At 36.3% G+C, this 26,212-nt stretch overlaps 1 protein-coding gene across 1 annotated transcript; it reads left to right on the forward strand.

Annotated features, from left to right (window-relative positions):
- Positions 1-1,496: 1,496 nt before the first annotated feature.
- SPACA1 (sperm acrosome associated 1) lies at positions 1,497-21,393 on the forward strand. Its single transcript, XM_050786358.1, has 7 exons — positions 1,497-1,768; positions 7,589-7,645; positions 11,197-11,298; positions 12,320-12,426; positions 13,071-13,206; positions 18,323-18,443; positions 20,346-21,393. Exons 1-7 carry the CDS (start codon positions 1,561-1,563, stop codon positions 20,497-20,499), a joined length of 885 nt encoding a protein of 294 aa, XP_050642315.1. The 5' UTR covers positions 1,497-1,560; the 3' UTR covers positions 20,500-21,393.
- The last annotated feature ends 4,819 nt before the right edge of the window (positions 21,394-26,212 follow it).

Raw genomic sequence — 26,212 nt, forward strand, 5'->3', positions numbered from 1 at the left:
GTCCTCTTTGAGACCCATCTGGATTCCCTTTGCAGCTGTTTATTTATTAGATTATTGATGTTTCCTTGAGTCAAAGTACATACTATAGAGTTTATGGGACTTCCTCTGCTCAAAAAGGATACTATCTTCAGGAAGCAATGGATCCTAAAATTGACTTTGAAACACTCAACAATTTGCCAGCAACAATACTATGTATCATTGTTTTAAAGTTTGTGTTGGACAGCATAATTTTTTACTTTATTTCTCTCAGGATTCAAAAAAGAAAAATTTTGACTCATTTAGCCATGAAACAAAGGCCTTTACTTCTCGAGATCATCTCTAAGTTTCCCATGTTAACTCCCTCATAATCTTGTCAAGCGCTATATTTTAAGGTATTTTAATTGATATGAATGTTCCCAGAGACTTCTCACCGATATCAATTCGAACTTTAATACTGAAGATGTTTAGCAGTCCTTGTATTTTCAAAAGTAGAAGCCTTTTTGGGAGAAAATATTCAAATAAAAAATTTCTACTTCTGCTTCAAACAACCTGTTTTGTTACAAATAAGTGTCTCTGAAGACCCTCTTAATACTCTTCTGTTACCTGCTTATCTGTTAGTCTGCTGAGACTAGATATTCAAATATTCCAAAAGCCAGAGTGTACGCAAGTTCACTTTCATCTCACTTGTCATAGGAATTTAAACAATCAGCCTCAAAGTATGGCGCCCTATGTGTCTTTTCAAAAACAACCACGAACAACCACAATGTGACTACTAGATGAGGCAAAATTTGTAATAACAGAATCAAAAGTGAACCCTAACTTTTCAGTGCTTGAACTCCCAATCACCCCCACTGAAAGCTTCTTCATTGTTAACCTTGAATCGTAAGAATCACTGATCATCGAGTAAGTGTTCGGGAGATGTGACTGGGAGCTCCAGGTTTGTAAATAATTTGCTGGATGTTTTTGGGCGAGTCATTTCATCTCTCTGATTCTTAATCTCTTCACTTAAAAATGAGGGACTTGGAGTATCAGATGATTTCTAAATTTCTTCTTACTCAAAGTCTATTATTCTGATCCCAAAGAAGAAATCGAGTCCTTCTCAATACATCCCAAATTGGACATTCTGGATACGAAATTTTGAAACCAAATCACACGAAGAGTATGTGAGGGCTAAGAAGTCTAGTTTGGGGAAGGATAAACATTATGTACGAAAATGAAATGTCTTAGAAGAAAGCAGGCAGGGTGAGCCAGGAGGCTGAAGGGTCGCTCCATCAACTGCGGCGGAAGGAGCAACTGACAGCAACCCCTACCGCACCCGGAAGGCTCAGGGAGGCGGCCTGGGCAGGGAACTTCCGGTTGCGGGTAAGGGAGGCGTCCTCTTCTAGGGACTTGTCGCACGTGGCTCCTCGTCGCGTCCTGGCTTGCGCGCCACGCAGCCCAGCTCCGCGCGTGTTCCAGGCGCTCAGCCCCGGAGCAGCGCCCAGGCAACCATTGAGGCGTCACGGTTCGTCACAGGAGATTCAGAGCCGGGCGGCTGCGGGCGGGGCGTCGCACCTCTCTTCAACGCACCTGTCCTCAACCATGAGCCCCAGGGGCACGGGCTGCTCCGCCGGGCTGCTGCTGACGGTCGGCTGGCTGCTCCTGGCGGTCCTCCAGTCTGCGCGCGGGACCAACGTCACCGCCGCCGTGCAGGATGCCGGCCTGGCCCACGAAGGCGAGGGCGAGGAGGAGACCGAAAACAACGACAGCGAGACCGCGGAGAACTACGCCCCGACTGAAACCGAGGATGGTGAGGGTGGGAACTCCCTTGGGGGCATGCGGTGGCCCCTGTTGATGGAGCAAAGGCGAACCATGAGAATTATCCGTGTTAACGTCTAGAGAGCTCTCTCACATACCTCAGCCCCGAGTTTGTCCCTTTCTTGCATCTTGTGGCCTTGAAGAAGAATGTGCTCATTCTCCCAGGCCACAGCAAGATACACAGATAAGCACGTATATAGAAATTACTATAGAAAACTTCTAAATATTGCTTTGGACAAGGAAAAAGATTTTTTTTTAAGGGTTGGAGGTAGCCTTCCACCAAGAGGAATCATTTTGACTCTTCTTGCATTCATTTTCCCTTCTCATAGTAGATTCTTTTTTTTCAAGTTCCAAGTTGCTTGATTTCCACATTTGCACTTGAGGTTGCAGTGGAATTCAGAATCCCCCTTTACGACGACACATCTAGATAGACCAGTATGCCGACAAAACTGCCCAGAAGCCCCATGGCAGCTTCCTGCAGCTCCTAGCCTTGAGCACCTCTGCATTGTGGTGTTTCATTGGTATGTGCAGCCTCGGACAAAGGAATGGAGCAGTAGAAAACACCTGTCAAGGGATCCAGCTAGTGGCTTTGTTAGATGCTGCATGTTAACCAAGGAACAATGAGCCCCTGCTTGGTTCATACATTTGCTTTTTTCTGCTGGCTCATTAAGCAATAAAACTTTACAGGCTGTTGTACATGTCATATTGATTAGTAACTCACATTCTAGCAGGTGGAAGGTCAGCAGCAGGTTTGCTATCTTCTCAAGAAGGATTATCCCTTTCCCTTCTAAATGACCCAGCTGCGATTCTTTTAATATCGTTTGCATTCTCACGTGTCTTCAGTCTATACATATCGAGTGACTGCTGTGTCTACCAGCCTTTCTTTTATTTCCTGATAGTGACCCTCAGCACCAACAAAAAGAAATGGATTGTCTGAGGTTAACAGTGGGATCGAGGTTTGCACGGCCTTGTAACATTACACTACAGAGAGCTTAAAAAGATCCTTGACTTCAGAAATGTGAAAAAGAAAGACTAGGAAAGAAGAGAACATGTTCTAAAGCATAGTAGCTATTGCTTCATTCTCTTCTTTAAAGTAATTGAATTAACAATTTTAATATTAAACTGGCCAAGAGATACTTCTAGCTATAAAATGCTAAACATTATTTAGGCTAAACTCAGACAATAAAGTTATAATGTCTTACATTCAAATTAAAATGTAGGTTAGTTACTCTCTCAGAGTCTCAGTTTCCTCATCTGTGGACTTTAAGGAATCCATGTACTTTCTGGGATTTTAACACATACAGTTTCATGCATAAGTGCTTTTTCTTGGGGAGAGTGAGAATCCAAAACTTTAAACAATCTGAGGTGTTAGAGGTCTGAAAATTTCCAGAACTGTTATTGAAATTTGCATTGTCCCCTTAACCCTCAGTGGATCAGTAGAAACAGTTATCCCCATTTACAGTCCAGTGGACCTTTAATTTTTTTAGTCATTTAAAAATAATTTACAAATATGGATAAAGGGATAGTGAAAACAACTTTGTTAGAACTTTCAAGAAGAATTTAAACATGGAAAAATTCAAATTTTTATTCCATATATCCTAGTTTTGAAGGTGTATGTACCCTAACTGGGCAAAGTACTTTGAATGCAACTAAGTGCTCAGTTGTTAAGCATGAACCTAGAATGCATTCATTGTGTTAATATTGATTACAGATTTTGAGTGCATCTTTAATAAATTTGAGCTTGTCATTAATCTTGATTCTTTTTGCACTTGTCAAAAAACCAACACTTTTGAAAACTACAAAGGCATATATTTTGTTGAAGAGAAAGCCATCTTTTCTTCATAATTGGAAAATATTTTCATCTTTAGATTTATAAACACCAATTAGAATGATTGGTCCAATGAATTTTACTCATTTCTACATAATCTTTTCTTTCAGTCACCTTTATATACATATCTTTCATCACAATATATTCATTTACAAACCTTGACAAATAAATGTTGGTGCATAAATGTTTTAAAAAAGGAGTGAATACTGTCCACATCCTTTTAGCAAAACAGTATGGTACAAGTTATTGTCACAGTATATTTCCAGATCAAATCTTTCCTGTTGAAAGGCTAACTACATGATAATACCATATATTCTTTTCATCCCCAGAAAGATACTATTTACTCATCAATTCTTAAGTTAGAAAAAATTCATCTAGTATATCCATCCAAGATGTCATCATCTCTCATTGAGATTTTGCTTATACAATCAATTTCATCATCATCATTAGCATCTAAAATGCTGTTATCTGTCTCTTTTCATCTTCTGATTCGTTCAATAATTGTGAAATATTTTTCTCTGTCAGTTTTCTTCTCTTTGCCATTATGGGCAAAAGATGAAAAATTGTGAAATCTCAACTATGTTCAATAAAAGCCAGAAATAGACTACAAGGAGGATACCTCTAGACTTCTTCTATATCTTCTTGAAAGATGATGCAATATCTTGGGTAAAACAATATGAAAACACAGGATGTTGTAAAATAGCCTGTGTTAGTGTAATTATTTCACAATTACATTATTTTTCTAGGCAATTCCAATCATTCTTTCATTTTTAAATTTTAGTCATTTAAAAATGTAGTTGAAAATAAAGAGTAATACAATCATTATGGGTGATGAAATATCACAATGTTTCAAGATAAAGAAAAATCATTAAGATACTAGATTTACGGCCAGGCACGGTAGCTCACACCTGTAATCCCAGCACTTTGGGAGGCCGAGGCAGGCGGATCACAAGGTCAGGAGATGGAGACCATCCTGGCTAACACAGTGAAACCCCATCTCTACCAAAAATACAAAAAATTAGCCAGGCGTAGTGGTGGGTGCCTGTAGTTCCAGCCACTCGGGAGACTGAAGCAGGAGAACGGCGTGAACCCAGAAGGTGGAGCTTGCAGTGAGCTGAGATCACGCCACTGCATTCCAGCCTGGGCAACAAAGCAAGACTCCGTCTCAAAAAAAAAAAAAAAAAAAAAAAAAAAAAAAAAAAAAGACATGAGATTTATATCCTTATACTTTTGTTTTACCTTGTATACCCTTTAATATACCTTTTAAATATATCTTTTATGCAGGTATACCTTTAGATTTATAAACAGGATCCAATAGACCTACATAATAATTGCAAAATAGAAAGTTGTAGTCTATACAATGGGTTTTATCCTATACACATATGTTCTTTTTGTCTTTGGAATACTTCTAAGGAAGAATAGAAGTCATGAAATATCAACCTTATAAATCAACTGTCAGAAACTGAAAAACTAAAATTGCATCCTGATGATAGATACCAAAAGTTACCGTGTGCTGTCCTGAACTGAAGAGAACATTTCAGAATCTGGCCACAACTAAAAGAGCAAGATCATTATCCTCATCACTGTGAATGCCAGGCTTTTGTTAGTGTAGCCTAAGACCCAGTAGATTTTTAGGGAAGCTTCTGCACATCTTTGACTCCTATTGAATTCACTGTTGAACTCTCCATTCGTTTTTAACTGTCCTATCAAATTAAGACAACCCATAAAATAGTTTTGGACAGCTGACTTTTCAGCTGTATGTGAAGGACTTTTTATTCCTACAAGGTTTCATTTTGTTAGATTTGCCCATTATTTCACCCTGTCATTTTTTAGATACGGATATATCATCAAATATATTTGCTATCCTTTCTAGCTTTGGAGAATTCTGGATTTAGTCAGCATGATAACAGCATCTTTTTCCAGGTCATTAATAAAAATGTTGAACAGGACAGAGCCCTGTGACACATCACTCCTACCGTGTTGATACCAACTGGTTAATTAACCACTGTGATCTTAGAGTTTAAACAGTTTCACATAAAACTACTGACATTCAGACCGTTTATTTTCTTACCACTCATAGGTTTATAACAAGAAATTTTGACAAATGCTACACTGAAGTCCAATTACATACAATTCCACTGACCCACCATTGTAGGATTCCCATTTTTTAAAAAGGTTACTGAGTAACCTAATGGACACTCAATACATCATAGAATATTAAAGCTGAAAGGGACTTTAGAGACTTTCTTATTTAGTCTCATTTGTTTTTCTTTAAGGAAACAAGTTGGAAGAAATTAAACAGCTTTCCCAAAGTAGAATAATACATAGTAATTGACTAATGGTTTTTGAAAAAGGCTTATATTTACAAATAGTGCAGCACTCATTCTCTTAGCCGTGTTTTCTATGTTCAGGATTTGGCTTTTAATTTGTATCACATAATGTGCCAGTAGAAGGTATCTAAGCATTCCACAATTCAAAATGATCATCATGATAGTCTAAATCATTTATTTTTGTTAAAGAAATAACTTAACAAAGTCAATATTGATTTACTTATGTACACTGGGTGCTTACTGAGTATTCAAGATACTATATTGGGGCCGGGCACGGTGGCTCATGCCTGTAATCCCAGCACTTTGGGAGGCTGAGGCTGGTGGATCACTTGAGGTCAGGAGTTTGAGACCAGCCTGGCCAACATGGTGAAACTCTGTCTCTACTAAAAATACAAAAGTTAGCTCGGTGTGGTGGCACGTGCCTGTAGTCCCAGCTACTCAGGAGGCTGAAGCATAAGAATCACTTGTGCCTAGGAGGTGGAGGTTGCAGTGAGCCCTGCACTCCAGCCTGGGCAACAGAGTAAGATTCTCTCAGAAAAACAAAAGCAAAAAACTATATTTGGTGCTCATAAGTACAGAATACTAGTGTTTATGAAGCTATTGAGATTTTACAGTTATCAAAATAGGAAAAAAACCCCAGCATTATATTAAATTAGTAAGTACAAAATGGGTTTAAATTGGGTAATTATATCTTAAGTATGTTTGTAGTACTAAACAATTTATAGAATGCTTTCACACACATTATCCTTATTTAATTCTTACAACAATCAAATGAGATGGATTTTCCTTTCCAAATTTTGCAGAAGGGTTAACTAAGCCTGACAGCATTTAATTAATTTGCTCAAACGCAAACAGCTAATTAGTGATAGAAGCAGCTCTTTGGACTCCAGTTCGATGTGTTTTCCATGTGATTTGTTGTCCTAGGGTACAATGCCTTTTAAAAGTCATCTTCTAACATCTCATTTGATATTTTTTCTATTGAGATTTTAGTCCTAATTTGAGCTGAAGAATGGCTTGTATACTATAGCTAGTGGAATTTTATGTCAAACTTCAGAATGATGAGAAAAAGAGAAACATGATTTAGAACCAACAACATTTAATTTTTTAAATAGTAATACACTCCTATACTAACCTGGTAAAGTGTTGAAATAAATTCTTAGAAATATTTAAATTTACCATCTTAACCTGGGAAATGAGTAGAACTAATCTATAAAACTTTTATCATTTTAATAAACACTGGTTAATGACTTCTCTTTGAATAGAAATTATACACTCAATTTTGGAAAATAGAAAATGGAAAAAATTGGTTTTTACAACTGACAGGCCTTTGTGTGTTTTTCTGAGACCCTCTATCAAATTTTAACTTACTATATATCAACTGATGAAAAACATTTTTAAGGTATATACAAAGTTTAAATATAAACCTTTCTATTAGGTTATTTCCTAATTTAATGGACTTCTTTAGAGGTTTGAGACTCTTTTGAATTAGACAATAACAGTACTCAGAATGGCATTGTTTTCTGATTTAAATGGAAAACTTAAAAAATGTCTGCTGCCTATATGATACGCATGTCTTTCATCTCCAAGTAAGAGGTGTTTCACTTAGAAAAGTTTTCATATAATTAAATAATGTATCTTTACCCTTTATGTTTAGTTTCAAATGCGAATGTAGTCAAAGAAGTAGAATTCGGAATGTGCACCGTTACATGTGGTAAGTAGCTTGGAGCAGATGAATAAACCATGTTGTAATTTGCGGGGGAGGAAAGGTAAAAGCAGATAGTGTGCAACTTTTTATTTGTAGCTTCTGTACTTTCATACATCTCTCATGGATTTTTATTTCTAATTACTATAATGTATACACAAAACTCAGGGTGACTGCTTTAAACTGTAAGATATTTTCAGTTTGTAATCTCTAAATCTTATTTTAAGCCAGCTCCCTAATTTTTTTTTTTTTTTTGGCACATAAACTGCCTTCACCAAAGTAAAATTTTCTCTATCTCACAGATGTTCAGAAGATGAAAGATTTTCCAATGCATCTCACAGATGTCTTCCCGCATATTGTGTTGGCAAATTTATCAAGAATTTGCTTATTTGTAATAGTCCATTCTAAATTCTACATTTCTCCAATTTGCTTGTCATGTTTTGGAGAAAAGATGTATTGGCTTTGTGGGGAGGATAATATTCAAAGAATATGACTTAGTCTGATCATTCCATGGATAGAAATTGGACATAAAATTTCTCTAACAAGTTTACAATGAAGTTGATGCCGCTAGTTAGAGGACTATCCTTTGAGAAACAATACTGTAGACCAGGGTGCTAAGAAGACCATAGATAATTCACAATGAAATTAAGTTTCTTCTAAATAGAATCTGCCTTGGAAAGAAAACAGTGATGAGAGGGAAAAGGGGACAATTATCAGAGGATAAGAAGACAAAATCCATGCAGATCTAGATCAGAATGAATTTCGCAGGAGTGGGGGTGTCAAAAATTACACCTGTATTGTTTTTATTTGGAGAAGCTTTTTAACATTGTGGTACAATATACCTAACATAAAAGTTACCATTTTAGCCATTTTTAAATGTACAAGTCCGTGGACTTAAGCATATTCACATTCTTGTGCAACTGTCACAACCGCCCATCTCGAGAACTTTTTTATTATGTCAATCTGAAATGCCCATTAAACACTAACTTATCGTTTTCCCCTCCTCCCAGCTCCTGGCAACCACTATTCTCTCTATCTCTTAAAATTGTTTTAGCTGTTTTTTTTTTTGTTTAACCTTAATTTCTTAGTAAGTCAGTCATAAAATGAGAGAAATCCATGTAGTAAGCCTGCAATTACTTATTTGTGGTTTACATCTTTGTTTAGCTGCTAACTTCAGAAATTTTCACAGGTAGAGAATTATTTTTATGACAGTTCAAGTAATTGTCATTGTTTTCTATTATTTAAAGACAAGTTTAGAAATTGTATTCACTCAAATGATTATTTTTTAAAAATTATTTGCCTGCTATGTGCTAGGCATCATTATAGGTGCTAGGGATATGAGCAGACAGAGCAGACAAAACTCTCTACCCTCAAGCAATGTATAGTTTACATAATATGTAAAACATATAATGTGGCAGGTGGTAATAAGTTATAAGGAAAAAATAAACTAGAAAAAGCAATATTTCATGCCTAAAATGTTAAAAGCCTTTCAATTTAGAACTAGAAGAGAAAAATGCCTTGATGAAAATTCTGTTTAACTTCTGAAACAATATTTTAGCAGTCAAAAAGTTTTCTTTTATATCCAGGCAGATTTTTAGGTGTTACTTGGTATTGCAGAAAATCCCTACATGCATCTCAGTGAACTGTATTTAGCTAAATAAATAAATACATAAAATACCTGCTTTATGTCGGGCATGGTGACTCACTCCTATAATCCCAGCACTTTGGGAGGCCGAGGCAGGTAGATCATGAGGTCCAGAAATCGAGGCCATCCTGGCCAAGATGGTGAAACCCCATCTCTACTAAAAATACAGAAAAATTAGCTGGGCACGGTGGCGTGTACCTGTAGTCCCAGCTACTTGGGAGGCTGAGGCGGGAAAAGTGCTTGAAGCTGGGAGGCGGAGGTTGCAGTGAATTGAGATCGCACCACGGCACTCCAACCTGGTGACAAAGCGAGATTCTATCTCAAAAACAAAACAAAACAAACAACAACAACAACAAAAAACCTGCTTTAAAAATATTTATGCACTTCGGAATTAAGGCTGTGCTTCTAAAGACTCTTTCGGGCTGGCCATGGTGGCTCACGCCTGTAATCCCAGCACTTTGGGAGGCTGAGGCTGGCAGATCACCAGGTCAGGAGTTCGAGACCTGTTTGACCAACATGGTGAAACCCTGTCTCTACTAAAAATACAAAAATTAGTTGGGCAGGGTGGCATGCCCCTGTAATCCCAGCTATTCAGGAGGCTGAGGCAGGAGAATTGCTTGAACCCGGGAGGCAGAGGTTGCGGTGAGCTGAGATCATGCCACTGCACTCTAGCCTCTGCGACAGAGCAAGACTGCATCTCAAAAAAAAAAAAAAAAAAAAAAAAAAGTCTTTCATAAACTCAAGTGGAGCCTTACTTCAGCCATTCTTAGCCATCATTTCTCTTAACCAAAGACCTTCTTCCTTCCATCCTTCCATTTTCTTATTTCATATGTAGCCTTCTCCCTTACTATTCAAAATGAGATCCACAGACTGCAGCAGTATCACCTGGGAGCTTGTTAGAAATGCAGAATCTCAAACCCATTCAAGAACAGCTAACTCAAAATTTGCATTTTAGTAACATCTCCAGTAAGATAACATCTTAGAGGGGCTGGAAGAGGAAATCTAGTAGTTAAGGAAATAAAAATGGACTCTTTCTTAACCTGTCTTAACATGGCACATTTTTCAACATGTAGCTAATCCTGCATTTTGTTGTTTCTCTCAATTGTGGTGATGTGAGGCAAACTCTGGAATTCTGAGATCAGTTAGGAAAGTTAATTTCTTGTTACAAAGTGTGACGATCTAAAGAGAGCATCCTGTTGGAAATGGAGATTTGGTCAGTGATAGGTTGTCCTCTCTATATTTAATACAGATATTTTATGAATCTAAATATTTAAAGGCATCGTTTATGCTAAAATGTGATTTTTTATTTTCCTCCAGAGCTTCCCCCATGCTTCCCCAGAAAGTTCCTGGGTCAAATAAATTTGGGAAATATTTTATACCACTGTATTCCATCAAATCCATGACTTTATGGACTGTAAGAAGTACATTTTATGTACTCTAAAAAGGAAAAATACTGCCAATTAATTTATGACATGTTATCAATTGTAAATGTATTCTGATTTTACAGATGTTAAAATGTAAAAATGTAAAAATTTTACATCTTAGATCCATGCAGATGTACACAATAGCATGTTAATTTACTAGCATATTAAAAGTTCCCTCAAAATTCTGTAGTAAAGTGATCCCTTTAATTTCATTTAATGTACTATTTTCAAATGTGCATGATTATGGAATCCTTTTTCTTATGGTACCCAGAGGAACTAGTGTTTCACATAATTCACTCCAGAAAATGCTGTTTTAGGAAATAACTCAAAATGCAGAGCCAGAAAAATTTTAAGTGTTATCATTCTGAATTTAGGAGCTTAATTTCTGAAATTAGAAGAAAAGTCTCAAGAAAAGACCTAGGTGGGAAAGTGAAGACACTATGGAATCAGTTTTTTTCTTAACATTTGCCCTTTTTTATCTTAAACCAAAGGTATTGGTGTTAGAGAAGTTATATTAACAAATGGATGCCCTACTGGTGAATCCAAGTGTGTCGTACGGGTAGAAGAGTGCCGTGGACCAACAGATTGTGGCTGTGAGTTGAATTATGTATTGGAGGGAGGCTGTGGGCAAGAGTTTACTCTGGGGAAATGTTTTTCACCTCAGGTTGCCACTGAGTAGAAGGAGGCAACCAGTTGACATACTGAAAGGAAATCATAACATTTTAAATTCCACTTCTTTAAACAGTTATAGTTCTGAGCAACTTTCTGATTTTGCTTCACCTTTTTTCAGAGACATATAAAAGTTAACATATATTCTCTATAATACACTGGAGGCTTACTGTATATAAGATCTATAGTTGAGGCTATCCTGTGGCGAAATGCTTTTGATGCTTTGATCATGGCATTTTGTCAGTAGATTTGTAAACTTTAAATTGGGAACGTTGACAGCTGTTCCATATATCACATTATGCTGTTATGAAATTTCAGTATCTCTGATGGGAGTCCCTAACAAGTACATTGGAAGCCACTAATAGATCTCATAGTTTAGTCTAACAGATGACTAGGTCAATTACAACTTATTCTGCATAAGGAGCAGAGAGCCATGGTGTCTCCTCACTTGCTTCTTTTGGTGACTATCTTTGCACCTATCAGTCTTCTGTTCCTCTACACTCAAACTCCCAATTATAAGTTTGATAACTTCCAGCATATAGTTGATTTTTAAAACTGGAGGTGGCTTTTTAAAGTAGTATTGTGACACCTGTAATCTTAGCACTTTGGGAGGCTGAGGCAGGAGGATCACTTGAGCTCAGGAGTTTGAGACCAGGTTGGGCAACATGATGAAACCCCATCTCTACAGATTTTTTTGTTTTAAATTAGCCAGGCATAGTGGCATGTGCATGTATTCCCAGCCACTTGAGAGGCTGAGGTGGGAAGATGGCTTGGGCCCAGGAGGCAGAGGTTGCAGTGAGCCAAGATCATGCCACTGCACTCCAGCCTGGGAGACAGAACCAGATCCTGTCTTAGGAAAAAAAAAAAAAAAAAAAAAAAAGGTAGTGTCATGTATAAAGCAATTAATAATGCCCAATCGTATTTATGTGTTTAATTTTTTTTCAGGGGGTAAACCAATTTCAGAAAGTCTTGAAAGTGTTAGACTGGCATGTATTCACACATCTCCTATAAATCGTTTCAAATATATATGGAAACTTCTAAGGCCAGACCAAGTGAGTAATGAATGGATATAACCTGGTGCTTTCTAGTGAGTGATAAAATTTGTTTCTCAGTTCTGATGGTTTTCAGAAAACTTTCTTTTTAAAAGCAGTTTGCCAAAATGAAGTTAAGAATTATACAACTTTATTATTTTGGAATTTTAAAATTTTCATTATTCAGTAGGACTAAACTTTACATACGTCCAAGGGCCAGCTATAATCAGAACTTTAAAACGTCCATTTTATACAAAGTATTCCATTTCGGAAGCAAGGTTTTCATTGGCTTATATAGGAGTTGTGTAATAATAACAGTGGCTAACATTAATTAAAGGTTTATTAAGTGCCAGACATGACACTGAGTGCTAGAGCCTTTTTTAATCCATGTAACAATTCTGTGAGGTAATCACTATCATTATATCAATTTTTACAAGTGAGTAACTGAGGTGCAGTGAGTAACTTGTCCACAGTCACACAGGCATGAAGTGGTAGGGTTGGGATTTGAAGTCTGGATTGTGTGACTGAAAATCCATGTAGAGCATTAATTACTTAACTAGGCTAAGGGAGACAGTAACCCTCCTTTCCTTAAGGGAAATAAATTGTTTCCTGGTAAGTGTACATGAAGAATGTTGATACTTTGTTATTTTTTTCTTTTTAAATAGCAATCCATTGTACTTGTAAATGATTCAGCAATCCTAGAAGTACGCAGGGAAAATTACCCCTTGGCTTTCCAGTGTGACACATTGGATAATAATGAAATAGTAGCAACTATTAAATTCACAATCTATACGAGCACTGGTAAGTGTCCAGCAATGTCTTGGTTTGCTTATATGCCAAACTTTAAAGAGCATTAAAATCACTTGGAGGCTTGTTAAAACACCAATCTCTAGCCCTACCCCCAGAGTTTCTGATTCAGTAGATCTGGGATGGGACTGGAACAAGAATTTCCATTTCTAACAAGTTTCCCTGTTGCTGCTGGTCCCAGAGACCACACTTTGAGAACCACTGGTTTACATCATTTAGACTTTTCTACAAGATACTAATTAATTTCTTTTTCACAAAGTAGTCACAGTTGCCTCACTTTGGGAAACTGGTGTATTTCTTTCTTTTTTTTTTTTTTTGAGACGGAGTCTTGCTCAGTCGCCCAGGCTGGAGTGCGGTGGCCTGGCGCGATCTCGAGTCACTGCAAGCTCCGCCTCCCGGGTTCACGCCATTCTCCTGCCTCAGCCTCCTGAGTAGCTGGGACTACAGGCGCCCGCCACCTGGTGTATTTCTTAAGTATCTTCAGAGAACAGTCCTCTAACTTGAATTATATTCTTGCTTTTACTTTCATTAGAAAAGTGAAAATGGATAAATGGAATTCTCATGGATGCTTATGAAAATTTTCATTCAGTAAAATAAATAAAATTAAGAAATACAATGTCAAAGTATGTCTCTTTAAAAATTATATATTTGAAGCAAATGTTTTTTGATGAAGCACTAATACAGTTCTCAAAAAAATATATCACAAAATGCAAATATTGTCCTGAATGTCATTTTACATATTAGAAACCATATTTTCCTTGTGAGTTAGATCCATTTGCATATATTCAATTTAATCTGTGATGTCTTACATATCCAGGTAATTATTTCCTTTTGTTCAACTGCTCTTAACTGTTTTTACTGTTGTTATCAACTTTGTTGTTAGGGATGTGGGGACTTGGTCACAAGTTCTTTTGAGAATCCTATCAAGACTCAGGATCCTTTTTCCAGAAAAATGTCCACACACAAATATGCCAAAAGTTACATGTAATTTTAAAGGAGTTTTTGGACTTCTTGAAGCTATTTCTGAACACAAAGAGCTTCTGCTGTAGTTTAAAGATACCGCACAACATAACCATTTTATTGAAATGAAAACAGGTTAAAGTGTTTTAGAGTGCTTTTAAAAAATAAACTACTATTTAAACCTTCTTTGATACGCTGTTTAATGAGTTTAGAAACATCTTCATGGTGAAAGCTAATAATCTTATCCCTCTACTGGGATAACAGGTGTCATTAAAAGGATAATTTTCAATAAAGCTCTAAAAAAGGCAAGAGAATAAAAACATCATTAAACTAAAAAATATCTCAACTGGCCCTCGTTCATGATGTTAAAGGTGTGTGGAGCCATTCTCAGTCTTTGTCCCTACTACCTTGTCCCTGTTAGGACAATTCAGTGTGGTTAGCTCCTCTCATACGTAGAAGGGAGCATGCATTTGGTAATGTATATGTTAAAGACTGGAACACAGACCCTAAAATGTCAGGCCTTTATTGAGACAAAGTTAACTTCTCTCTCTTACATCAGTCCAGGAATGGTGGGATAACTCTGCCATCTCTGTACGTGCACTGATTGAATGACAAAATGTTTTTAGAACACTCCAGTATCTATTAATTTCTTTAGACATGACAATTGGGTACACCACTGCAACAGACCCCTCTGACTGATTAGAAATCAAACAAATGTTTTGGCTAGAAATGTCTACACAATATGGTACTAGCATGAAACAAATATGTAATAGAGATATTTTTAGAGTAAATATGGTTTCCCTCGTGAAAAATTCTCATCCATTCACTTAAATATCAGATTTTTCACTCCCACAATAGTTGTCTTTCATAATTAGGCATTGTTAAAAAAGATACTTTGAAGTACTCAGAGTGTGACTATATTTGGAAATAGGATTTTTTGCAGATGTAATTAGTTAAGATGAGGTTATACTAGAGCGGAGTGGGCCTTTAATCCAATATAACTGGTTCCCTCATAAGAAGAGGACTATTTGGGCATGTTTGTGTGCACACAGACACACAAACACAGACGGAGCGTGGGGTGGGGAAGACCAGGTGAAGACACAGAGAGACACAGGGAGAAGACAGCCATGTGAAAATGGAGACAAAAATTGGAGTTATGCTACCAGAATCCAAAGATTGTCTACCAGAAGCTGAGAAGCTGTAAGAGGCAAGGAAGGATCCTCCCCCAAGAACCCTCGGTGGGAGCGTGGCTCTGCCAACACATTGTTTTGAGACTTCTAGCCTCCAAAACTGTGAGACAATACATTTCTGTTGTTTTTAAGTCACTCAGTTTGTGGTACTTTGTTATGGTGGTCCTAGGAAACTATTATGTACATAAGCTTAGTTTATCTAAAAGGTGAGAGCATCAAATTTAGCCTATTTTTCATTAAACATTTCAATAGGAAATTGAGCCTATTTTTTCATTACCTGTAAAAATAGTCTCGGTGACCCTTGCAAGACTACTGTTGTAATAATAGCAAAGACTTGGAATCAACCCAAATGTCCATCAGTGACAGATTGGATTAAGAAAATGTGGCACATATACACCATGGAATACTATGCAGCCATCAAAAAGGATGAGTTTGAGTCCTTTGTAGGGACTTGGATGCAGCTGGAATCCATCATTCTTAGCAAACTATCACAAGAACAGAAAACCAAACACCGCATGTTCTCACTCATAGGTGGGAACTGAACAATGAGATCACTCGGACTCAGGAAGGGGAACATCACACACCGGGGCCTATCATGGGGAGGGGGGAGGGGGGAGGGATTGCATTGGGAGTTATACCTGATGTAAATGACGAGTTGATGGGTGCAGCACAGCAACATGGCACAAGTATACATATGTAACAAACCTGCATGTTATGCACATGTACCCTACAACTTAAAGTATAATAATAATAAATAAATTAAAAAAAAAATAAAATAAAATTAAAAAAAAAAAAAAAAATAAAATCTTCATGCCCCTCTCTCTCCACCCTCTCTCAGCTAACATTGCAGAGTAATGGATAAATGAATTTTGCATTTCTCCTTGTCAGGTTTCAGTTATAAAAGGTGTCTTTTATTTAAGTTTCCAAAATGCCACCACTTGTGTAAATCTAAAGTTATTCTGAAATAAAAAGATTTTTAAAAATCCAACAATGTTGAAACATAAATATAGATGTACTTTCTCTAGCATACTTGGAACTATTTAGCAAGATCCCTAACTTGAGTTTATAGCTGTGGAATTACTAGGCAAAATGGAAAGTTATACTCCATGATGTCTAACAGATAGGGAAGCAAATCCAGAAAAATAAGCAGTTGAGATTGCTCATATAGAAGACTACTTCTGACAGAGTGGTACTTATCAAAATCAAAATATTTAAATAGTCAAAATATACCTTGTATAAATTAAACCTCTCTGGACCTTGGTTTACTCATCTGTATAATGCAATGTTTGGATCAGATGATCTCTGTGGTTCTTTCTTCCATGAATCTTTTATGATTCCAGAATTTGGGGACATAAAAGAGCTACAATAAAGACATATAATTCACAAAGGAAGTAATATTCTATGTTAATTGGCTTTTTACCAGTTTACAATGTAGTAATACTATAATACATATGGTAGACTGGTTTTGTCTCTTTAATAACCTTATTTGCTGAAAGAGCAGAGAGATATGGGAGAGAATGCTTGATGTAAGAGTGGTGCATGAGGTGGGTACAGTGGTGTGTGCCTATACTAGCTACTTGGGAGGCTGAGGTGGGAGGATCACTTGAGCCCAGGAGTTCAAGGCCAACCTGGGCAATATAGCAAGACCCCATTTCCTAAAGAGAGAGGGGTCGGGGTGTGTGGATATGTGTATGGAAAATGATGAGCTTCAATTCCTTTCTTATAGCAAATATAAAAATTGGAGAGGTATCATAGTCTTAAGTGTAAAAGCTAAACCCATAAAGTTTTAGGGAAGAAATATAGGAGAATATTTGCATGATTCAGGAGTAAGCAAAGGTTTCTTAGACATAATTCAGAAAACAATCACCATAAAAAGAAACATGGAATAAATCAGACCGCATCAAAATTAAAAACTTCAGCTCATTAACAGAAATCATTAGGATAATGAATAGGCAAGCCAAAATCTGGTAGAAAACATTTATAAAACATGTACAGTCAGTACAGTCAGTTTGAGAAAGTTCTCATGGTTTCTTAGAAAGCTAAACACACATCTGTCTACCCTACGACCCAGCAATTTCTATTATTAGATATTTAGCCAAAAATTAAGATATATATTCACAAAATGACTTGTGTAAGAATGTTCATGGCAGCTTTATTTATAATATCTCACAACTGGAACAGCCTAGGTATCCATCAGTAGGAGGATTAGTAAACAAATTGTGGAGTATACCTAGTAATGAAAAAAAGATAGTTGCATATAACAGTATGGGTGAATTTCTAAAACATTATTCTGAGTAAACAAATCTTTACACAAGAGATTACCTAGTGTGTGTTTCCATTTATATGTAGTTCTAGAATAGTCAGAGCTAATCTATGGTGAAAAAGAAAATCAGGATACTTGTTGCCTCTGAAGGATGAAGAAGGAATTAATTAGGAAGAGGCTCAAGGGAGCTTTCTGGGGTATAGTAATATTCTATATCTTGACTAGCATTTAGTTACTTATACGAGTTTGCCTTTGTGAAAACTAAGCAAATGTACATCTAAGATCTTTGTGCAATTCTTTGTGTGAAAATTTTATTTCAAAGAAAAAACTAATATTAAAATCCAGTTAATGATGTGCTTGCTGAAAAATTTTGGGGGAAGTATACTGACATTTGTAAATTATATTGAAATGCATAAAAAATAAGATGGATTAATGAGTTGATAGACGAATGGATAGATGAATTTTAAAATATTAATGGTAGTATTTAGATGGTGGTAATACAGGCTGTTCATTGTCAAATTCTTTTAACCTTTTTGCATGTTTGAAAAGGAGATTTCAAACATGCAGAGCAAGATGATTAATAATTTTCTCTGCACTAAGTATTTCTTTATGTTTCTAGAGTTGTTTTTCAAATATCAACTTTTAAATTTCCTTTTCCTCAGTAGTCATACTCATTAGGTTTGTGTGTTTTCTCTAGAATTGCAAATGAGAAGATCAGGCCTACCGGTCACTGATGCAGCCCTAATTTTTGTGCTGACCGTAGGAGTCATTATCTGTGTATTTATAATCTTCTTATTGATCTTCATAATCGTAAATTGGTAGGTGAATGGTGGAATGCATCATCACCCTTGATTGACATCCTCCTCTTCTTCCCTCTCCTCATCCAGTGAATTGCAAAGCCCTGTCCGTGTTGTCTCCTACATGTTGCCTTGAAACTGTCCATCTCTTTTCATTACTCCTGTGACTGCCCTAGTTCAGGCTACCCCATCTCTTTATGTAGATGCTTTTTAAAACAATCTCATGACTTGCTTCTCGAACTACGAGAGAGCTTTTAAATGCGATTTTTACAATTTTACATGGTAATTGCTTTAAAAAGTTTTATTTAATGAATATTTGTGTTGTCCAGTTTTGGTTCTCTCAACTCTAAAACTTGGTTATTGTAACCTACTAATTCATTTGTATGACAATATTTATAATACCTACATGAGTAGTACACCCTGGTAAATCTGAGGGCTCATGTACTATCGATTTGTAGCTGATGCATCACAAACTAAAAATGAATAATGAACACAAAAGGCATTTCTTAGAGAAGAGGTAATATATATGTTTTATATGTATGTACATATATTGTATATACAATATACATATATCTATGTACATATATTCTATATGCAATATAAATATATCATATATAGGTCATATATGTGTACCAAATATGTATATAGTATATATTATTTATATATAATATATAATATACATGTGTATATAATATATGGGTTATATAATATATATGTAGATCTATGTATGTATAACATATACAACCTCATATCTAAGATGTGCCTTTTTATTATTTTTAGTTTGTGATGTATATATATTACAGATGATTGTGTATACATCACATATATATAGTATGTATGTATATGAGCCCTCAGGCTTACCAGGGTGTAATACTCATGTAACTATTATAAATATCATCATATATATTACACATGTATATTTGTACCATGTATACACATATATGTACCATATATGTATACATACATATATGTGTATTATGTATGTGTATACATATATAGATACATATATGTAATATATATGTATCACAGACTAAAAATAATGCATAAAAAACACTTATTAGAGAAGAGGTAATATATATTATATTTACATCCATGTATATATAGTACATATATATGTATATAATATATATACATATAGTACATACATATGACCTGTATACAGTATATATACTATATTTACATATATTATATATACTATATGTACTCAGATATATACTATATATACTTATATATTACCTCTTCTTTAAGAAGTGCCTTTTTATTCATTATTCATTTTTAGATTATGATGCATCAGCTGGATGCATCATCACAATGAACCGGCTGGAAAATGATTTTGTTATGTATTGTAGGAAGTACACTGAGGACTTTAAGCGAAAACAATTGTTTTCATAAAATTTTCCAAAGGAATTATTTTTTTTAGTACGTCCCAGACCTCCCACCCCTATAAAAGTGTTTTTAAAAATCAGCCTTCCGATTTTTTTTCCTGAGTAGGTATAGTTGTGTAACCTTAGTGTAGGTGCTAAACATTTTTGAATAGTAATTTTTATCATTGTAATTTTTAAAAATTTTATTCTTTATTGAGATAAAATTTGAATATAAAATTTATCATTTTTACCATTTTAAAGTATACAGTTCAGTAGTCATAAATACATTTATATTCTTTTTCTTTCCTTTATAATATACCTGTAATATACCTGTAATGTAATGTACCTGTAATATATACACAGGTACAAATATATACATACAGGTTATATATATTTGTATATGTACAGGTTGTATATATTTGTACCATATATAATATATAATATATACATGCAGGTAATACACACATATATATATTTCTATACATAGAAAATATAGAAATCTATTCAGTTTTAGTTTTCGCTTCATATGGTGGTTTTGGTTTTTGTTTTTTTCTTCCAGGGCAGCAGTCAAGGCTTTCTGGGGGCCAAAAGCCTCTACACCTGAGGTACAATCAGAGCAGAGTTCTGGGAGATACAAAGATTCAACTTCTCTTGACCAATTACCAACAGAAATGCCTGGTGAAGATGATGCTTTAAGTGAATGGAATGAATGATGTATGAATGATATATAACAAATCAAAGGATATTACAGAATATTAGATTCATTATTATAAAAATAAAATATACATTGAAATACTTTAATAATGTTGCAATGGATTGCCACAGGGTGAAGGAAATGCAATGTGAGGATAGGACTGTTTTATCAGTGCTTTTTTCCAGTACAGTTATCAAATACTAGTTTTAATTTGCTCTCAACACTTATTTCAGGCAATAGCTTGGGGATATTTATCTAAAGGTACCCCCAACAAATCTTCTAAGTGCATTTTTGATCACTTTGATAACTTCTTAGGTGATTTGCCTGTTTTGTCCTAAATAAGAACAATGTAATATAGAAATGCTCTACACATTAGACTTCCTCTCCCCTGAAAGCACTGTGTTGAACTTGCTAAAGCAAATCACACTTTAGAATTTCTGCAGGGAATGTGACATACAAAGTTTGTAAGACATGAAGTAATAATGATAACAATAAATACTTAGTGACTACTATGTGCCAAGCATTGCTCAATCCATTTTCCATATATTAGGTGACTTAAATATGATTCTATATAGGAAATATGTAAGGAAGAACTGGAGAGGAACTTGGAGGTGCCTGAGGAAATGACATGAATTTAACACATCCTATATTTCTCAGAGAAGCAGTGAGTTGAGGACTTTTGAATAACCACTGATAAGCACCTTCATTGTTCTTGGTATACAGGTAACATCTCAGAACCAAGGTACTTATTTTTGAACATTATCACTGCCTTTTTGTTCTGTGTAATTATGTGATACTGTTATGGCCAACTATCAAACAAGGTACAAAGACATTACTTTGATTCAGTAGACTTCATCAGAAATGAATTGTCAGAGGTTATCATGGTAGCACAAAATATATACTTTTTAATGTTTATATGAATTCTATGCCAACTTTATTTCTATTATTATGGGATTAATCTGATACCATTAACTCTTTGCACACCTGTGCAGAAGACATTGTAAATGGGCATTTATGGTACACCTCCCTCTAGTAGCCAAGAAATAGGCTGTGTTGTAGAATTATTCATGTTTTCTGTTACATAGCATTTGTATTTGAGAAAAGCAATGAGGAATTGGCTGGAAAATGATTTTGTTATCTATTGTAGGAAATCCACTGAGGACTTTAAGTGAAAAAACATTGTTTTCATAAAATTTTCCAAAAGAATTATTTTTTGTTGCCCCCGGAGGTTCTGTCTGGGGAGTTTCTCAGTTGGTAGTGGCTCAGTAGCTTTGGCGGGGGTGGTGGGAGTGGTGGGGGTGGTGGGGGTGGTGCGGGTGGGGGTGTGGGGGGCGGTGGCTTGAGGCCGAGGCCTGGAGAACCTGTCCAGTAAGGAGCTATGGGAACAGGCACCCACATAACAGTCTGGCCACTTTTCTGTAGGGCTGCTGTGGTATGCTTGGGGCCCGCTCCAGACCCTTGTCACCTCAGATTTTCCAGAACTGGAGGTGTCCCCAGTGAAGGCTATGAAACAGCAAAAATGGCAGCCTGCCCCTCTCTCTGGGAGCTTTGTCCCAAGGAGTCATGGACTTGTTGCCCACCCAAAGGCATTTGTAGGAAATGACTGGAGACCCCAGTTGGGAAGTCCTGCCCTGTGAGAAGGAATGGGATCAGGAAAAAAGCAGTCTGGTCACGTTTTGGTAGAGCAGCTGTGCTGCACTGGGGGTCCACTTCTGCCTCTGGTCATCTCAGATACTCCAAAACCCAAAGGCTGGAACAGCTAAGTCACCCTAACAGCAAAGATGGCAGCCTGCTCCTCCCCCTGGGAGCTCTGTCCCTGAGTAAATTCACATCTCTGTAGGTTGGAGAACATGGGCAGGGGTGGCTGGAGGCCCTGGTTGGGAGGTCCTGCCCAGTGAGGAGGAACAGAATCAGATACCCGCTTAAAGCAGCAGTCTGGCCACATTTTGGTAGGGCAGCTATGCTATGCTGGAGGACCTCTTCCACTGTGGGTTGGCTTCGACTCTCCAAAGCCCGAAGGCTGGAACGGCTAAGTCACCAGAACAGCAAAGATGGCAGCCTGCCCCTCCCTCTGGGAGAGCCATCCCAGGGGCAGTTCAGATCTCTGTTGGCTGAAGAGCTTGGACAGAGGTGTTTGGAGGTCTCAGTTGGGAGGTTCTGCCCAGTAAGGAGGAATGGGATCAGGCATCCACTTAAAGCAGCAGTTGGCCACATTTTGGTAGAGCAACTGTGCTGTGCTGTGCTGGTGGATCCCTTCCACCACGGGTCAATTCAGACTCTCCAAAGCCTGAAGGCTAGAGTGGCTATGGCACCCAAACAGCAAAGACATGGCCTGCCCCTCCCCCTGGGAGCTCATTCTTAGGGAGGTACAATGCCACTAATGGTAGCTGGCTGGAATTCCAAGCCAGTGGGTCTTACCTTGGGCTTTTCTTCCTCTGAGTCTTTCTTTGATGGGAGACTTTTTATTATGGCTTTGATTTTGCTACTCATTATTAGTTTGTTGAAATTTTCTGTTTCTTCATTGTGTTTAATCTTGGTAGATTGCATGTATGAAGGAATTCATTTCTTCTAAATTTTCCAATTTGTTGATGTATTATTGTTTATAATAGTCTCTAATGATACTTTATATTTCTGAGATCTCAGTTGTTGTGTCTTCTTTTTGATTTCTGATTTTATTTATTTGGTTCTCCCCTCTTTTTGTTAGTCTAGCTGAAGGCTTGTCAATTTTGTTTACCTTTTCAAGAAACCAACTTTTTGTTTTGTTGATCTTCTGTAATTTTTTAAATCTCAATTTCATTTATTTCTGCTCTGATATTTATTATGTCTTTCCTTCTCCCAATGGGTTTAGTTTGTTCTGCTTTTTTAGTTCTTTGAGGTATATCATTAGGTTATTTGAAGTCTTTCTCCTTTATTGGTGTAGACATTTATTGCTATAAACTTCCCTCTTAGTACTGCTTTTGCTTTATCCCATAAATTATGGTATGTTATATTTCCATTTTCATTTGTTTCAAGAAATTTTTAAATTTTCTTGTTAATTTCTTCATTGACCCATTGGTTGTTCAGAAGGATGTTGTTTAATTTGCATGGGTTTGTGTATTATCTGGGTTGCCTCTTGTTATTGATTTCTAGTTTTATTCTATTGTGGTGAGAAAAGATACTTGATATGATTTCTGGATTTTAAAATTTTGTTTAGATGAGTTTTGTGGCATAAGATATGGTCTGTTCTGGAGAATGTTCATATGCTAAAGCATGTGTATTCTGCTGCCGTTGGGTAAAATGTTCTGTAAATGTCAGCTAGGCCTATTAGATCTAGTAGGTAGATTAACTCCCCTATTTTTTTGTTGATTTTCTGTCTGGATGAGCTGTCCACTGTTGAGAACAGGTTGTTAAAGTCTCCTTCTATTATTGTATTTCAGTAGATATCTCTCTTTATATCTATTAATGTTTGCATTAAATATCTGGGAGTTCCAGTGTTGGGTGCATAGATATTTATAGTTGTTACATCCTGTTTAATAGACTCCTTTATCTTTATATAGTGTCCTTTGTCTCTTTTTATAATCTTAAATTTGTAGTCTATTTTATGTGATATAAGTATAGCTACTCCTGCTCTATTTTGGTTTCCAGTTGCATGGAATATTTTTTCCACCCCTCACTTTCAGTCTGTCTTTATAGGTGAAGTGGGTTTCTTGAAGGTAGCATATAGTTGAGTCTTGTTTCTTTATCCATTCAGCCACTGTATGCCTTTTACTTGGAGAATTGAGACCATTTTACATTCTGTTTTATTATTGATAATTAAGAACTTACTAATGCGAATTTGTTGCCTGTTTTCTGGTTGTTATGAGACCTCTCTCTTCATTTTCTCCTTTCTTACTATCTTCCTTTGTGGTTAAGTGATTTTCTCTGATAGCATGTTTTGATTAGTTGTTTTTATTTTTAGTGAATCTATTATAGATTTTTGCAGTGTAGTTACCATGAGGGTTATCAAAAACATTTTGTAGATATAACAAGTTACTTTAAAAGAGATGATGACTTATAACATATTAAAGACTAGAAACAAAGGCAAAAAAGGAACACATAAAATATTTACATTTTAACTCCATTCCCCTGACATTTGGACTTTTAATTGTCTCAATTTACATATTTTTATATTACTTATCTCTTAACAGTTTGCTGTACCTATCATTGTTTCTGATAGATTTGTATTTTGGGCTTCATACTAAAGTTTTGAATTGGTTATAAACCACAATTAAAGCAATAGAGTATTCTGGGTTTGTCTATGTATTTAATTTTACTAGCGGGTTTTATAGCTTGAAAAGTTTTCCTTTTGTACATTAGTAGTTTTTTTCTTTCAGATTAAAGAACTCTCTTTAGTACTTCATGAAAAATGGTTCTTGTGGTGCTGAATTCTCTCAGCTTTTGTTTGAGAAAGACTTTCTCTCTCCTTCATATTTGAAGGATAATTTTTTTGGATGTAATATTCTGGATGGCATTTTTTTTCCTTAAGTACTTTGAAAATGTCATTCCACTTCCTCCTGGCCTATTTTGCTTCCATGAGAAGTTGGTTGCCAGATGAGTTGGAGCTCTCTTGTGTCTTATTTGCCTTATCTTGCTGCTTTTGGAATTTTCTCTTTGTCCCTGACCTTTAAGAGTTTGATTACTATATACCTTGGGGTAGTCTTATTTGGGTTGAATCTATTTGGTGTTCTCAGACCTTCCTGTACCTGGATATTTGTATGTTTCTCATGTTTTGGAAAGTTTTCAGTTATTTCTTTGAATAACCTTTCTACCTCTTGCTCTTCCTTAGCTCCCCCTTGGACACCAATAATTCTTAGATTTGATCCTTTAAGGTAATTTTCTGTATCTCATAGGTTTTTGCGGATTCTTTTTTTTTATCTTTTTCTTTTTTTCTCCTCTGACTGTGTGTTTTCAAATGCTTGGTCTTTGAGCTCACTGATTCTTTCCTCTACTTGGTCCATTTTGCTGTTGAGAGCCTTTAATGAGTTCTTCAATTCAGTAAATGTGTTTCTCCAATTCCAAGATTTCTGTTTAATTTTTTTAATCACTTCAATCTCTTTGTTGAATTTCTCTGATAAATTTTTGAATTGCTCTTCTATGTTATCTTGGAGATCACTGAGTTTCTTTAAAATTGCTGTTTTGAATTCTTGGTTGGAGAGCTCACAAATCATCATCTTGTTAGGCTCAGTCACTGGATTTTTGCTTTATCTTTCTGAGGAGATCATGGTTCGCTATTTGGTCCTGTTTCTAGTAGGTATATACCTATGTCTTTGCACTGAAGGATTAGTTATTTCCTTTTTCTCTTCCTGGCTTTTAAAAATATATGTATATGTGTATATATATGTATATATGTGTGTGCGTATATATATGTGTGTATATATTTGCTTAGCAAATCCTTACCACTAAGTTGCTGCCTCCTTTTTGGCTCCAGATGCCATCTTAAGCCCAGGTTTGCCTTGCTCTGGTAAATGATGGGAGTGCTGCGTGTCCCAAATGGGAAGGGTCCCAAAGACATGATCCTGGAGGTGTGGGAAGACAGGCTAGGAGTTTGTGCCCAGGGGACCTGTGGAACATACTTCCAATAGTGTGGTGCTGTTGTATAGCCACTCTGATTTGACCTCTCCTTTGACCAACTTACAGGCAGTTTCCAGGGCTGGGGATAGTGATTCCACCTACCTCCTTTGTCTCTGTCTTTCCTCAGGGATATTTCCTTCTTC

Source organism: Macaca thibetana, chromosome 4 (assembly GCF_024542745.1).
Source record: "Macaca thibetana thibetana isolate TM-01 chromosome 4, ASM2454274v1, whole genome shotgun sequence".
NCBI classification, from domain to species: Eukaryota; Metazoa; Chordata; class Mammalia; order Primates; family Cercopithecidae; genus Macaca; species Macaca thibetana.